The sequence below is a fragment of the Drosophila elegans genome, unplaced genomic scaffold (assembly GCF_018152505.1).
Source record: "Drosophila elegans isolate 14027-0461.03 unplaced genomic scaffold, ASM1815250v1 contig_476, whole genome shotgun sequence".
Lineage (NCBI taxonomy): Eukaryota > Metazoa > Arthropoda > Insecta > Diptera > Drosophilidae > Drosophila > Drosophila elegans.
The window spans coordinates 7,085,948-7,101,631 of record NW_024545863.1 but is presented as its reverse complement, the minus strand read 5'-3'; the positions used below and the strand labels follow the sequence as shown (position 1 = coordinate 7,101,631).

The 15,684-nt window shown below is 43.7% G+C and overlaps 4 protein-coding genes across 15 annotated transcripts; 3 read left to right on the top strand and 1 right to left on the bottom strand.

The window, feature by feature from the left end:
- Positions 1-40: 40 nt before the first annotated feature.
- On the bottom strand, positions 41-14,655 carry LOC108140569 (uncharacterized protein PFB0145c). Of its 4 annotated transcripts, XM_017263436.2 has the most exons (10): positions 3,755-3,879; positions 3,121-3,692; positions 2,844-3,066; positions 2,609-2,791; positions 1,905-2,297; positions 1,322-1,834; positions 1,185-1,259; positions 900-1,118; positions 604-834; positions 41-546 (listed from the first exon to the last, which is right to left on the bottom strand). In XM_017263436.2, exons 2-10 carry the CDS (start codon positions 3,663-3,665, stop codon positions 466-468), a joined length of 2,463 nt encoding a protein of 820 aa, XP_017118925.1. In that variant the 5' UTR covers positions 3,666-3,692; positions 3,755-3,879; the 3' UTR covers positions 41-465. The 4 variants fall into 4 exon arrangements, with proteins under 4 accessions (XP_017118925.1, XP_017118926.1, XP_017118929.1 ...); XM_017263437.2 differs by having other exon boundaries at positions 3,121-3,879; XM_017263440.2 differs by lacking the exons at positions 2,609-2,791; positions 2,844-3,066; positions 3,121-3,692; positions 3,755-3,879 and adding an exon at positions 14,569-14,655 and having other exon boundaries at positions 42-546.
- LOC108140571 (acylphosphatase-2) lies at positions 3,958-4,680 on the top strand. The gene is made up of 4 exons (XM_017263442.2): positions 3,958-4,118; positions 4,175-4,191; positions 4,246-4,355; positions 4,415-4,680. Exons 1-4 carry the CDS (start codon positions 4,052-4,054, stop codon positions 4,527-4,529), a joined length of 309 nt encoding a protein of 102 aa, XP_017118931.2. The 5' UTR covers positions 3,958-4,051; the 3' UTR covers positions 4,530-4,680.
- On the top strand, positions 4,955-13,766 carry LOC108140567 (cell wall protein DAN4). 9 transcript variants are annotated; one of them, XM_017263428.2, is made up of 9 exons: positions 4,963-5,127; positions 6,066-6,819; positions 6,886-8,119; positions 8,626-9,122; positions 9,585-9,959; positions 10,238-10,553; positions 10,828-10,944; positions 11,021-11,915; positions 12,310-13,766. In XM_017263428.2, the coding sequence occupies exons 2-9, from the start codon at positions 6,141-6,143 to the stop codon at positions 12,838-12,840; spliced, it is 4,644 nt and encodes a 1,547-aa protein (XP_017118917.1). In that variant the 5' UTR covers positions 4,963-5,127; positions 6,066-6,140; the 3' UTR covers positions 12,841-13,766. The 9 variants fall into 9 exon arrangements, with proteins under 9 accessions (XP_017118924.1, XP_017118923.1, XP_017118917.1 ...); XM_017263429.2 differs by having other exon boundaries at positions 4,963-5,185; positions 10,241-10,553; XM_017263433.2 differs by having other exon boundaries at positions 4,964-5,185; positions 9,585-9,896; positions 10,241-10,553.
- LOC108140570 (techylectin-5B) lies at positions 14,083-15,523 on the top strand. Its single transcript, XM_017263441.2, has 3 exons — positions 14,083-14,099; positions 14,157-14,532; positions 14,586-15,523. The coding sequence occupies exons 1-3, from the start codon at positions 14,094-14,096 to the stop codon at positions 15,296-15,298; spliced, it is 1,095 nt and encodes a 364-aa protein (XP_017118930.1). The 5' UTR covers positions 14,083-14,093; the 3' UTR covers positions 15,299-15,523.
- The last annotated feature ends 161 nt before the right edge of the window (positions 15,524-15,684 follow it).

Below are 15,684 nucleotides of genomic sequence, written 5' to 3'. Positions count from 1 at the left end.
ATTAATTTTATTTTGTTATTCTTATTAAACGTAAGGGAATTCATTTCGTAGTCTTTTTAACGTGACGTAACGTAATGTTCTTAAAATTAAGATAACACAATGGAAAACAAATTCTTTGCTTAAAAAACTTGCTCTATTCACACAAGTATTAAAAGAATTCATGTAGTTTATATATGATAAAGAAAGAACTGAATTATGTTCCTAACTCAGTATTCTTATTTGTAGTTTATGTATGATAAAGAAAGAACTGAATTATGTTCCTAACACAGTATTCTTATTTGTAGTTTATGTATGATAAAGAAAGAACTGAATTATGTTCCTAACTCAGTATTCTTATTTGTAGTTTATGAATGATAAAGAAAGAACTGAATTATGTTCCTAACTCAGTATTCTTATTTTCATGTCTTAATTAAATGGATAGACAACAAAATGAAATTAGATTTCAGAACTTAGTAATTTGCTTAATTATTCCTTCGAAGTGTCGAACATATCTTCTTGTTGCGGTTTTACCACAGCAGACAGCTTGTGTTGTTTGTAGCTTAGAACCTGTAACAAGTAAATTACGATTATTTGTGTAATTCGCGATCAATCTTAGGTATTTACCGGCAGCTCATCCTCGCTTTCAAAGTCAGATGACAAATGTATTCTGTTAATCCGTTGATGACGACCATAACGATATTTTGTAGAGCTCGTCAAGTCATCGGAAACTTCTGGCTGCACCTTTTTTTGTGTGCTTTGTGTTTTGGATGTTCCTGGGGTTTCCTGTGGTTTTGGATCCGATAATAATGGAGCTAAATTGTGAGCTGTTTTGCCAGTTAAATTGGTGCTGGCAAGCTGTAACAAAAATCAAATTACGATTATCAGTTTTGTAATTTTCACATCAATTAACGAATACCTACAGGCTGCCCATCCTCGTCTGCAGAGTGTACGGTAGTAGTCTTTGGTTGACCAGCACTTAATTTTTTCGAAGAGCTCAGCAAACGATGCGCCTTTTTCGGTTTCACCGTTTTGGAGTCTTGGAGTTTAGAACCCGGTAATGATGTAGACACATTGTGAACTGGTTGGTCGATTACGCTGTTGATTCGATTCATTTTGAATTGAAGTACGGCCATTTCACTCTATCGATATGCATACTTGTTACTAAATGTTTGTTTTAAGCCAAGTAATAAAATAAATAGACTTACGTTTTTCTGGCGTTCCAATTCAAACATTTCGGTTTCTTTGTTATTTATTTCCATCTGCATTTCGGATACCTTTTCCTATTGCATATATTAAAATATAATATTATCTATCCACCAAGACTTCCCATATTGTAAGTTACCATTAGGTTATCCTCCTGGGACTTCAGCTCTTGGGTGAATTTTAACTTAGCTGCCGATAATTCATTGGTGACTTTCTCCTTTTCATCCTTTAGCTTGGCAAATAAAATCCCAAGGCTGTCATGATCAGCCAACAATTTTTGCAAGTTCTTTTGCTCAGCTTTCAGCAATGAATCATTTTGAACGAGCGCAGCTTTAAGTGTTTGAATTTCATCTGCATTGCGGAGACTTTCTACCTTAAATTGAGATGTCATAACCTCGATTTGATTAGTTAGTTGTTGGTGCTGTTTCTTCAGTTCTTCCTCATAGCTACTAGTTTTCATTTGAAGCTCTTTGGAAAGACTTTCGATCATCTCCTCATGCTTGGTACGCTGCAACTCCATTTCATTAAGCTTTCCTTGAAGTTCGGAGACCTTAAGAAGATTTTCTTTTTGTACTTCTTCAAAATTGTTCTTCAGCTGCGTAAATTCAAGTGTCCCCTTGTCCAATAAGCCTTTCAGCTCCGAAAGAGCGATCTAATAGAAGATGTAATAATCAAAGATAAGGGAAGTAAAATTATATATATGTATGTATTTTTCAACCTACCTCGTGAGCACTCGCTTGTTTATCTAGTTCTTGTGAGTGTTTCAACTTCAATTCAAATAATTCTTGATCACAATTTTCGTTGATATCAACCTGCTCGCCCAGTTTTGCCTTTATTTCTTTAAGTTCGTCCTGGAGAGTGACAATGCTTCTATCCCTTTCCTCCAAAAGGGTTTTGAAAGTGTTTATCTCATTTTGGGCTAGTTCAAGCTCTTTTGAGGCTTGATCAGTCAACCGTTGGTGCTCCAGGCAGCTTATTTTGCTGATTTCTAAATCATTTTGGAGTTTTGATAAAACCTTATTGTTTTCTATTGGGAGCTGTCTAATGCGCTCTTCAAGTTCGACGCAGGTCATATTCTTTTCATTGATCTCGGTCGCCAGCTGTGAAATCGTTGCCTGAAAGAAAAATATGGTCGGAATAGTCACACCCAAAAAAAAAAAGTTTTGTTTTGATCGGTGTGTCTTAAAAATAAACTACAGAACGTTTTAACGTATAAGTATTAATACTATATAATAAGCCCCTTTACTTTTTTGTTTAATTTCTAAACCGAAAGGTCAAAAACTGTAGTCCTAAGACCTTATTTTCAAGCCACAAAAATAGTAACAATAGTTTAGTTTGTTTGAAAAAATCTTTTGTTTGGGTGGGATACGAATGTATTCTGGTTGGCTATGAAAACGTGGAAATACTTCTGGATTTTATTTATTACCTCGCAAAGTTCTATTTGTTCAGTCATAGCTTCACATTTTAGCTGAAGGCCTTCGAACTCCCTTGTTACTTCATTATTGTACTCCACCATCTCAGTGTTAGCCGCTTGGACATGTTCCAGTTCAATCTGATTTTCGCCGACGACAGCAGCCAGTTCGCGATTGGTTTGCTGTAAATTCTTCAGCTGAAAAAAATAGCTTTTGTGGAGAAGGTTTCGATTTTGAGGATTACCTTACCTCGCAATCCTGTGCAGCAACTTGAGTTTGATAGGCTTTAAGCTCGGCATTTTGCTTCTCCACACACGCTTTAATGATCTTCAGTTCCTTTTCGTAGTTTTTCTCGCAATTTATATACTCTTTGTTGACTTTTTTATACTTATTAAAATTCTCTGCATTCTTTTCTTGCTGCTCGACAAGTTCCCTCTTCAAAAAGGTCAAATCCTGCTCCGCTTTGCCCAACCTGAAAGAAAGTATTCACTGAAAGTCGGAACTTTACAAAAATGGCAAGTCTTACATTTTCGTTAGGTTTATATTTTCGGATTTTTTGTTTAAAGATTCAACCGCATGGGCTCGCATTTTTTTAGCAATGATCATGTCGTTCTTTTTAAGCTTTTTGAGCAAATCGTTGTGTTCCTTCATGAAGCTATCAAGTATTATTCCGGTACCGGGCGACAAATTCTGAATAGCTTTCCACAATTTTTCCGGGCTTTTGGGCGATTTTTTCATCTTCTTTTTCGTTGCCTCCACGGAGACGGGGGGCGTTGTTTTTCCCGAGTTGCCTTTGGGTTTCTCCGCGGAGGAGGGGGGCGGAGGTTTCGGAGCCCCATTTGACGTTTTATTTTTTGGAGGCTCAGAGGGTTGGTGTTTGTTTGGCGCCCCGATTTTAGCAACCTTTACGTGTGGCGCAGGATTTCCCGGAATTTTGAATTTTGTAGCCCCTTCCACTTTTTCGATAGGGATTTGACTCTTCTGATTTTCGTCAACTGTACTTTGCTTTGGCGCTTTTGCTTGAACTGAGCCCTCAAGCTGCCCGCCAGCTCGTTTTTTTGCCCCCACCATTGCTGCCTCTTAGCCAGCACTGAAATGCTAGTTGCACGTAATGGATGCACTATTTGGTACACAGCTTAAATTAGAATGGGAATACTTACCGGACTTAGAGTTCTTTCTTATATATTTACAAATTCCAAACTACGCGCAATGGCGACCCGTCGTCAAAAAGCAACGGTTAACTTCAGCTAGCATCGATATATATCGATGCACACGATATGCATATTTTGGTATTTTTTTTACCCGCCCTGGTATGTGTTATCGCCCTGGCTACGGTCACCATGGCCATATTTTATAATTCTATTTTGGTTGGCAGATCTTTGGGTTTATTGTGTTTATTGATATTGCCAGGCTCTGGTAGTTCAGAGGAGCTTCGAAAACTAGATCCCGACGACATAATGGCAGGATCTGAAGTTGTCAAGCAGTTGTTCGCCTGCAATTTCGAGGTGTTTGGACGAGTGCAAGGTATTTTGTCGTTCACCAGTGATCTGATTTATCTAACTCTTTTTCAACCATTGCAGGTGTATTTTTTCGCAAGGTAGGTGCCCGGATTTTTATATCCATTATCAAAGATATCCCCCTTTTGATCTAGTACACCGAAAAGGCGGCGAATAACTTGGGTGTCAAAGGCTGGTGTATGAATACACAGGATGGAACGGTCAAAGGACAATTGGAGGCTCCCCTGGCGGAGCTTAATGAAATGTAATACTAATGCCGCCGGCTTTTGGCAGAAACTATTCATCATCCACAATACATTGCAGGAAACATTGGCTCCAGACCAAAGGAAGTCCCAGTTCGAAGATCTCCAAGGCAGAGTTCACACCAGCGCGGGAAATCAATGCATATACTTTTAATAGTTTCGATATTAGACGTTAGAACAGTTTTCAAGCAAATGGAGGCTTTATTTAAAAAAAAAAAACCCTAAAAAGTACCACACCAAATATATGTACATAGTTCAAAACATAAACAAAACTCGGGAACGGCGCAGACTTGCATTTTGTGTTTGCCCCGCCGCTGAAATTAAGTATGCCCACTAGTTTTGAACTTATTATTTAAATTTCTATGTTTCTAAGATCACCTATTTCTAGCAAGTACAATTTCTTAATGCTGGAATTAATGGAATTTTCCATTTATTCAGAGCAAATAACAAATTATATCAAAAAACATATCGATAGAAAAAATTAAAAATCACAGTATGAATATTTTTTCGTAAAAATATCGATAAATTTACCACATCCCAACTAAATAGTTGTCCCGCTCGCACACTGGGCCCTGCGCCGCGCCACCGCCATAGGCGGCGCATGTGTCAGAGAGAGACAGCCATCGTAGTGGCATCGTACTTTGGTCTGGCACAGAAACGCGTACAGCTTCGATACACGTCGTTTTGGCAAAGCAATGAAAAAAATAAATGAGGAAAAAAATCCGTGAAGAGAACCGTACCGTAATAATTCCCCCGTGCGAGTCACGCCATTGTGTAAGCAAAATTATTTTTGCCAATTGTGCGAGGGCACTTTTGCGGATCGGCCGAAATTGTGCGTATAACTAAAAAAATATACCTAATTTTTAAGCAATTTACAAATTCTTGCGTGCTGCCTGCCATCGGTGTGTGTGCATGTGTTAGTGAATACTTTCGCGCTGAAAACGTTTCCTTACTCCCATTTTCGCTAGATTCTGCAAAATATTGAGTAGAGAATACATAAATCCGATTTGAATTTGATCCGAATTAATTAAGACATGTGGAATACAATAAATGCGATTGTGTAAATAACTGAAAATAGTGGAGCACACAGTTGCACGTGCGTGTGTGTGTGTGTGTGTGTGTGTGTGTGTATGTATGTATGTATGTAAAGGCGCGAGTTTCCGATTGATAGAGCTAATTGTGGTGGAAAATCTTAGTAAAGAAAATTACATAAAGACATGGAGACCTGGGCGGCAATTTCCCGCCAGCAGATGATGCAAAATCTTGAAAAATTTTGATTTTCGAGAGCAACCGCAATGATTTCGTCAGTATGTAAAGTAGTCTGTCTGTCTGTGCGTCTGTGTGTGCGGGTTCTATACAGTTTTTTTTATTGCGCATCATAGTGTGCAATAGCGCGCGTTCTGACCTCTCTCTCGCTCTTATTGCCTCTCCCGTTGGCCAGCGCGTCGCTATGTGTGTGTGTGTACATATAGCATATGTACATAACACGCCGGAAAAGACAAAAAAAAAAAACGATTTCTTTGGGAGGCGGGCGTTTTAACTGAGATAAAAAAAATATACAAAAATGTATATAAACGGCTTTTACCCGATAACGCAGTATTCTGTTGGGGGCTTTTCAAAAACCAAATAGTGAGCCTAGCATTTTTCTTCAAAAAGTTGATTTGCCTGTCGCTTTGTCGAAATAATAGCCCGTGTTTTCAAATCTTGAACAGGATTAGCATCGAGAACCGCAGCAATCGAGCGGACCAAATGCCGCAGCAGTCGGCCGCCGCATTAGCATCAAAACGATGGCCCCAGCGCTCACAGCCGAGCCACTAAGTCCCAAGGAGAAGCTAACCAGCACAGCCTCGCCCTCGGCCCGCAGCTCCTCGGAAAGCGGAGGAATTGGAGGAGTAGCGGCCGGAGTGGCCAAGAAGCCGGCGACGCCCACGCCAGCCACGGCCACCACGCGGGTCACCCGTTCGTCTGCGGCGGCGGCCTCAGTGGCTGCCTCCCCGCAGCAGCGATCCTCGCCAGCAAGCAATAACAAACGGAAGTCCATCAGCGTTAAAGCCTGTAATGATCCAATGGGGATAAGCACCGCCCCCACTCCACACAGCAGCAGCAGCAGCAGCAGTAATCCCAATTCCACGACGGATGCTGCGGTGGCCTCCACCTCTACCGTGGAGCACAACAACAACAACAACAGTAGCAACAGCACCTCCTCCAGCAACAGCTCCACGCCCAAGGACAATTCCACGGCCCAGCTGCTAGCAGATCTGACCATCAACTTTGAGGAGACGATCTCCGCAGAGATTTGCCTAAGGAAAACCCTGCCGGATGTGAGTCTGGGTAAAGAACCGTCCACGCCTGCCTCGGTTTTGGCAGTGGCCACCAGTTCTGCGAATTCCGGAAGCGGTTTGTCAGGAGATACCTCCGTATCCTCAGCGGTGGAGCTGCCAAAGATAGAAACGGATAACATAGAGGGTAAGTTTACAACGTTACTCCAAATGAAATGACCCAGCTTAATGTTTTCATGGCTTGCTGTTTCAGAGCGCCTCAGTCAGCTGGATGGCAATGCCAGTGCTATGGCCGAGGAGTCTGCGCCTCCGCCTCCTGTTCCACATCCCGTCACGCCAAGCAGGCCGCAGCAGCCGCCACTCAGTGCCCAGTTGGATTCTCCCCAGTCGACGCGAACCCAGCAGCAGCCACTGCATCAGATGACACCGCAAAGCACTACCAGTTCCATTAATTTTCTTAAAGACGGAGCCGCCGGCGCTGTACTAGAGGATCAGGACATCGAGGAGGTGCTTAAGGCGTTGAAGACATTCGATGGCGGCCATGTCAATCCGGATACCATCTGCGAGTTCTTCGACGATGTGTGGGAAGAGTCGACACCGGTGGCTCCGTTGCCTGCGGCAGCTCCTGAAAATGTGGCCGAGCTGCCGGACGTAAAGCCCAGCTGCAGTGGCAACAGCCAAATCCTTGCCAGCAGTAGTAGCAACATTGCCCAAGCGAATGTGAATATCAAGCAGGAGCAGCGGCCCTGGCAGGAGAGCCACGCTGAGCTGGAGCAGCAGCACTACTTGATCTCGCGCCGGATTGAGTTCATGCTGCGCAGGATGCGTAAGCAGCAGGCGCGTCACATGTGCCGCCACACCAGCGAGGAGGTGGTCGGCATCTTTGAGTGGTCCGCTCGCACTTCCCACAAGGCGCCCATTCCGGCGTTGAGTGCCACGCTGTCCGAGCAGGAGGCCACCGTCCTATCGATTGTCTCCGGCCGTCCGGGCGCAGCCTTCTGGGAGGAGCAGAACAAGCATCCGCTGCCCGCCAGTCAGATGAGTAACGTGATCAGGCATATTGCGACGGCTGCCCGCCACCAGCAGATCTGCCATTCAGCCAGCGGGAGCTCAGCTACGCTGGCCCCATCCTCCAGTTGGTACAACAGCTCCAACAGCTCAGCGCTGCCGGGAAAGCGGCCGCGAAAGAATCAATTGGATGCTACGTTGGCAACGGGAGCAGCATCTGCATCTTCGTCAGCATCTGGATTGGCGACAGTCACGATGGGAGCCACAAAGGATGCAAATACGCCGCGGGCGGATGACATCGTGCCCGGCTACGACACCTACGTGACGAGCGAGCTAAACCATGTGGCCGGTTTGCTGCACACGGAGCTGCGAGAGGTCCAGAACGCCATCGATTCGGACGCCACGGAATCCAGTTCTGGTGGCGAGTCCGCCGACGAAATGGTCACTTACAACAACTCACAGCAGCTGCCGCTAGCCATGTGAGTACAGTTTGCCAATCTTGCTTTATTGAATTCTGAATTATATCTGTAAATGCTGGAAGCGATTTAATAATCAATTTGTTTCCCTTTCGTTTGGGTGTTTTGGAATTTGAGCTTCGTAGCCTTCTGACAGTTTATAGATCAGTGAATTCGATTGTGTTTCAGACAAACAAAGGAATAATGGGAGTTCCTCCCAAAAATACATTTTTTAAACTATCTCTATTTTGATAACCCGTTGAATTAGTTGATTTTTAACCACGTTTTGTCAACAAATAATAATTGTATAATGCAAAGAACAATACACTTTCTATTAAATGTATTTTCCTTTGACGCTAACTTGTTTCCTAAGTAAAGAAAGCTTTATTTCTGGTTTAAAATTTTATTAAACTACGGCAAAAGTTTCGCGTTATGCGTTCTTTTTCATAGCGAGATTCTTGTTAACTATCTCAAATAAGAGCACATTAGTTTCTGATTATTAAAATCATTTTCCAATTCTATTTTTCCAGCACTCGACGCGCTGTTTGGCGATACTCGAAAGATCGGGCAGGCATAGCCTTGCGCTGGTCGTGGCTCTGCTCCCAGCTGGCCGACTTGGAGATGAAGATCCGACAGCACAACGACCTCTTCGTGGAGCTAACCCAATCCAAGGGCGAGGTTCAGCTGGAGGCCACATCCAAGACATCGCCGTCGCCGCCACCACCTGCGAATGGGATCATGGAGGAGCCCAAAGCCGACTATCTCTGCAGTCGGGCCAGGCCATTGGTGCTTTCCGAGTTCCGCAAGCGCAAGCTCTTCCAGACCACCAACATGCACACGATTTCCAAGAAGGCCGCGCGGCCCAGCAACATCAAATGCGGCTGCCAGTGGCCGCAGGTGCCATGCACCTTGTGCACGGGTCGAACAGATCCCACAGCGCCCCGTGATCTGGTCGAAACGATGATGCCGGCCAATCGGGTGGCTCTGCTCGATGCTGGCTACCATCCAGTGCTCAGCTTCCCCAGTGGTGAGTGGAAGATTCCACGAAAATGGTATTTCTGGGTTTCACTTTTGAAAATAACCTACTGTTTTCAATCTCTAGCTTTCGTTGGCTGTTAAGCTAAATTTGCAAAGGATTGAATAAATAACATTTAAAGGGAAATATTGGTATTATTTAAAATCAAAAATTCTTTAAATTATTATGTTGACAGCTAACTGTCAATTAAATGATACAATAACAGAAATAACTTTCGTTTCAAGCCTTTTTTAAGGCTTCTTAAGATTACCTTTTTTGATACTATTGATATATACACAAAGTCGAAAATAAATGTTCTTAATATTTTTAATAATGCTGAGCATGTGAAATTTGGATTATATCTTAAAAATAGATTGCTCTTTTGGAAAAGTTAAACCCAGAGAATATGCCTGGAGTACATTTAATTACTTGAACGTAAAATTAACATTGTTTCTCTCTTGTTATTTTTTGCAGATGTCAGCCAGTCGGTGCACCTGGAGTCCGTTGCCCGCCAGCCGGACTGGCAGTACCGCGTCATGCGCAGCCAGGCCAAGGCCATTGTCAAGGCCATGTGGAAGGCGGAGCGCGAGACGCTGGCCTCCGGCGGAATCGGCGGGCAGGCGGGCAGCCGACGGTCGGGCGATGCGGTCAAGCGGCGTTATATACGACGCAAGGAGCGCAACAACAACTCAAATAAGGAGGCTGGCAGCGGAGTTAAGGCTGCCGCTGCAGGAGGAGCAGGCGGAAGCGAAAGCGGTGGCGTCGGGGGAGGGGATAGCGGAAACGGTACTGGTACTGCTACTACTTCTTCTTCTACTACGCCTACTACAACGCCACTTGTGGCCAACAGTAAATTATTGTAAACATGACGAAATTCGATAATTGTTATTAACATAAAACAACAACAATCTTTTGCATCTCTTCTTCTTCTTTTTCTTTACATCGATCAACCGAAACACGAAATTCCACAACACCACAACCACAAAACAACCAACAACCAAATCAAATCAACCAACCAACAACAACGACCAAAACTCCACCAATTGTTTTATTTTGCCATTCCGTTCTTTGTCTCCGTTTCGTCCCTGTTCCGCATTCAAATCACGGATTAAACGCAACAACAACAGCAGCAGCGGCCAAGGGCAAACGACAACCACAACACCCAACTGGAGCGAGCAATTCCAGCTCGCTGTGGCCCGACTCTCGCCAACGCCAACAACCACGCCACCACAGTCCCTCCTCAACCTCGATCTCGGCACACAGCGGCTCTAAGAAGTCACGCAAATCTGCAACCCACAACAGCAGCAGCAATTCCACACAGCAGCAGCAACAGCACGGCAGCAACATCAACAACCATCATCTAAACGGCTACGGTGATCAGTGGGGGGAACAGAGCAGGAGTCGCCGCAACTCATCGCCCACCCACAGCCATCGAAATGAGAAGTAAGCACATATGGATTATAAATAAGGTTGAAGCTTTGCAAACCAGGAATAAATTAGAAAGAAATTGCATATGAAATCTTAAAATAAAAAAACGAAAAAAAGAAATAGTAAACAAACATGAAAAATGAGTCTTGAAAAAATGCTCTTAGTTCTTTAGAAATATTGCCTTAAACCAGGATTTGGTTAGTTTAATCAAAAAAATTCGCGTAGTTTTTTGGTATTCAAAAAGAATTTAAATAAGGTTTTTAATGTATTTCTTTGTTTTCCTTTGCAGAACCTCGGAGCGCCGCGTTCGACCCATCTACGACATCAATAACATCGTTATACCATACAGCATGTTGGCCCAGTCGAAAATGGAGATTCTTCCCTACAAGGAGATCCCCATACCCAAGTAAGTATTCAATGTAAATGGTGGTGTACTCATAAACAATAATCATTTAAATGACCACCACTATCTTTACTTTTAGGTGGCGCATTGTCGACAGTGATAACGATAAGGCAAAACTTTCGGCGGATGAGTCAACGGAGCGTAAACTGAGCAATGGCTGTGCGGCATCAACGTCAGAGGAGCTAACAAACACCCAGCCAAAAGAACAACCGCAACAACAGTCGGCCGTGCAGCCTCCAAAGGTTAATGGCCTGAGGGACAAACAGACTGCAAAGCACAATAACAATAACAATACCAACAAAAATAATAATAGAAATGGACTGGTAAATGGCAATGTCAAGACAGATGAGCCCAAGGCAGCGGAGGACGAGCAGAAGGAAAAGGGGATCAAGCCCAAGCTCAACGGCAACATCGCAAAAAATGTGAATGATAAAATGGCCGAAAAGCAGTTGGAAATCGCCCACCCAGACACAGAACAACCACTGCCCAAGCGACCCAGGCTGGAAAAGCTTGCCGACGAGGAGGTTATTAAGCCCAAAGCCAATGGTCAGGTGGTGGATCTGCAGTCGGAAACCCGCGATGATGAGGGGGAGGAGGAGCAAGGCGAGGAGGATCTCTCGGATGAGACTTTCATTATGCGACATCAGCGCGCTCTGATCGAGGAACGCCGCCGTTTCGAGACCTTCCTCAAGTTCCCCTGGAGCACTCGATCGCGTGCGAATCGACGCATCGATAGTCGCGCAGAGTCGAGTGGCGCCAACACACCAGATCCCGCCTCGCCAGCTCCGCACATGGGCGGCATTGGGCACGACAACGAAAGCATTCCCTCGCCGCTGGCCCATCCAATGGACGGGTTCAACGACAGCGGCGAGCTGCTGGTGGGCGGACAGGCGCGTCAAGCCCGCCGCCGGACCACGTCCAGCAAGCTCAAGGATCAGGTGGAACGGCGCAGCACCACGCCCGATTTGCGGGAGGTGAGTCGAAAAGAGGGTCGGCTAAACGCCGAAACAATCATGCAATATTTTGTGTGTCTTTTAAGACTTCTGAGAACTACTTGTTGGTTTAGATTTAAATTATTATTATTAAATTATATTATTTTTTGCCCAAGTTTTAATCAAAAGTCTTGGTCATAAGTCAACCAAAACGTAATTTTTAAATATTAAAATAATTGTATGCATGAAATTTAATAATTAATAATAGATTTCCGATTTCTTCACATAACTTTTCTTGACTACTTGTTGAATAACTTTTGAAAATCGATATTCTTCCGAATAATACTTTTCAATTATCCACCAAGTAAAACTAGTTATTTAAAATAATATATAAATCTACTCTGCCTAATAGAAACAATCCTTTTTTCATGGACAGCCCTATGCAGTGATGCCTTCGGTCTTCGAACCCCTGACTTTTCCACTCTCCGAAGAGGTCTACCAGAAAATGCTGGCCGAGACGTATGCGATGTCGGGCTCTAAGCGGGCCAAGAGCAAGTCGGTGTCCTCGAACTGCGATGGGAGCAGCTCCACGGGAGGCAGCGGTAGTCGGCGCAGCAGCAAGACGAAGATTAAGCTGAATGGCCAGCTCAATGGCCATCCTGCGGCAGCGAAGATAAACGGGGCAGATGGGACGAGGGAGAGTGGAATTTCGGAGCCGGAAGAGGAGGACATGGTGATGGAGGAGGAGGACGACGACTACCCCAAGCATCATCTGGCGCCCATGGACGATGAGGAGCAATCGACTCCGGATGCCGAGCTAGATCTGTACGATGCGGCGATCGATGCCTATCTGGGCGATCCGGAGGCGCTCGAGGAGGACATGGCCGATGATCCTTTCGAGGACGACGATCCTAACGATCCGGAGTGGAAGACCCGGACCGAGGGCGTTCGCAGCAGACGCATCTAAGAGCAAACCCAAAGCAAATAACTTTCGTTTTCGTGATTCAAGTCTTTTAAACGATTTGTCAATTTTTTAAGCCCCAAAACACACACACAACACAAATCAGCCGGCGCAGAGCAACAATTTTAACTTGTTTTTAACGGATTGATTTGCACTCACAACAGCATTGCCTACTCTAAGCAATCGTCTAAGTTATTTAGTTCTACGAACCCACAAAAGCAGAGATAAGCAAAACACAACATATACATACTATATACACAAACAAACAGAAGCAGGAGCGAATCTTGAAATATTCAATGTAAATAAAAGCTAAACATATAGAGCTAAGCAGTTACTGATACATGTAAACTAATAATCGGCCATGGTAAAGAGATCATCGAACACACTTACCAAGCCGTGCGGGCGTGGTGGGTGTGTTCGGTTCGGAAAGTGGTCAGCGCTTAAGCAGAAACAACAAAACCCACTTGGGCTTCAAGTCAAAGTGCGCTAATGATAAAATATTAAGGTAATCTAAATATATATATATACAAACACATTTAAATTTAATATATATATATATATATATATGCATACATAAACATGTAAATGCCAAGGGAGCAGATAGCAGAAGACTTGAAATGTATTCGCACCTGCACACAAACGTTATAACAATTAAACAAAACAAAGCGATTTTCTGTAAATTGATCAAGCTTACCCCTTGGCCTCTAGCCTAACAATTAATCAGCTGGCTTTAGGCCCTTATTTCTTATTAAAACTTAATACAAAAGTTTATCAACTGTAAATGTATAGAGAGGAATTCGAGAGCCGTGAAATGTGAAAAACGATCGATCGATAAATGTATGTATATGTATTTTAGTTGCTTAGGCGTTTTCATTTCTACTTTAAACGTTAGTGGCTAATTGTAGCAATTAAAAACAAAAAAAAAAAAAAAACAAAACCACAAGCAAAACTAGTGCGGCTATGTCCGTGAAAAATGTTTATTCTAATTTCGTTTTTTACCATCTAATGCGTATGTTTCACCGCAAAGCTAGAAACCAGATTCATTCGTTAAAACTTAAAAAGAAATACAACAGAAATGTGAAGTTTAACTAAGGACCGCAGAAATACAGAATTATATATTCGTAAAAATGACACACATGGCATGGACAGCCAGAAATGATCTATTGGGGATCATCAGCAGATGGTGCACTTTTGGCAACATGTGTGTGGGAAAGTTTTCAAGCTGACTTCATTAGTTGGTGACTGAACTTGGTATTGAGATGGTGGTAAGTTCGGAAAACAGATTGCCTTAAAGGACTGATAATTTGGTTTTTTATTTAAAGAAGCTTTCTTTGGTTTTTGTCCTCGCATGGATTTCGGTTTTCCTGGGCGGCACTCACACTTTGAGTCGGTTGAAAAAGTCTGATATTGGCTTAAAATCGTTGGAGGAGCTGATCTTGATTAGAAAGTCATTGGATAAGCAGGATCTTAGGCTAAGAGGTTTGGAGATCAATCTGCATCGTGTGCTGAGCAGGGTGGTGCATCTTTTCCATGCGGATGTGCCTCCAACGGGCAGATCCTTCTCTAAAGAAGATCATTTGGCTGAATTGTCGAGGCGACTGGATCGAAAGATCATCGGGAATATTGCTCAGGAAAGTGGGTCAGTTAATGGGTCTGATTCAATAGATGTTCCCAAAGTTAAGGGCATGCCAAGAGTTGGTAAGTTGATTTACCTTATATACTATGATTACTCACCTGGTAATCCTGTCTAGACTTTTACCAGCCTGCCAAATCGGCTTGCTATGAACTGGATGAAAATGTTCGCGTGGATGGCGTCTATAGGTTTCTGGTTCCGGAGCGAAATGAAGTCCAGCGAGATTTGTACGAGCGTTACTGCGCCTTCGCCACCGATGGTCCCGCCTGGACGGTGATCCAGCACAGAGGTGGCGCCCTCGATCCCCCCGAGAACTTCAATCGCAGTTGGGATGAGTATCGCGCGGGTTTCGGCAATCTGTCCCGGAATTTCTGGTTTGGCAACGAGTTCATCCACAAGATTCTCTATCGCGACGATCATGAGCTGAGAGTGGAGTTGCAGGAGGAGCACGAACCGATGGATTGGGCGGAGTACCCCATGTTCCGGCTGGACAGCGAGAGCTACAACTATCAGCTTTTGGTGAAGGGCGGATTTCGGGGTTCGCTGCCAGATGCCCTGGAGCAGCACAATCAACTGGATTTCAGCACCTACGATCGTCGGAGCGATCATGGGACCTCCGGGGATCCCGACTGTGCCGAGATTTACGGCGGAGGTTGGTGGTTCGGCCGCTGCACACGGTCCAATCTGAATGGAGAACATGGTGTCCACCAGAGAGTGAGTCCAGCAATCGTTTGGTTGAATTGGCGAAACGGAACTGCCAAACCGAAAGAATCGCGCATGATGATACGACCCGTACGACCGATTCCGGGTGATGACTTTGACGAGGAATAGACGGCGGCGAACGGCAAATTTAAATGGAATTTAAATTTAACAAATGGTGCTCGAATTTCTGCAATTGAACGTTACCGATAGGTGGCATTGCAAATAAACGTTACCGATAGGTATCGAATCCACTAGAACTTTCCATTACTAACTGGACTTTTCCATTAATTCTTAACTATTTTCTATATTCCGACAATGAATTTAATAAAAGAGCTCTATTACAAAAACTTAAAATTTATCGAATAATTATCGAATGGAAGTAGAACTACTACTAAAATCTTGTTTAGGCGCTTAATTTCTTTTTACTATTCCTGTATCTTATTTTAGGTTACATGATCAGTACATTTTATAATATTAGTGTTTTAATAAATGTAATTGTATTTTGTTTAAAATAT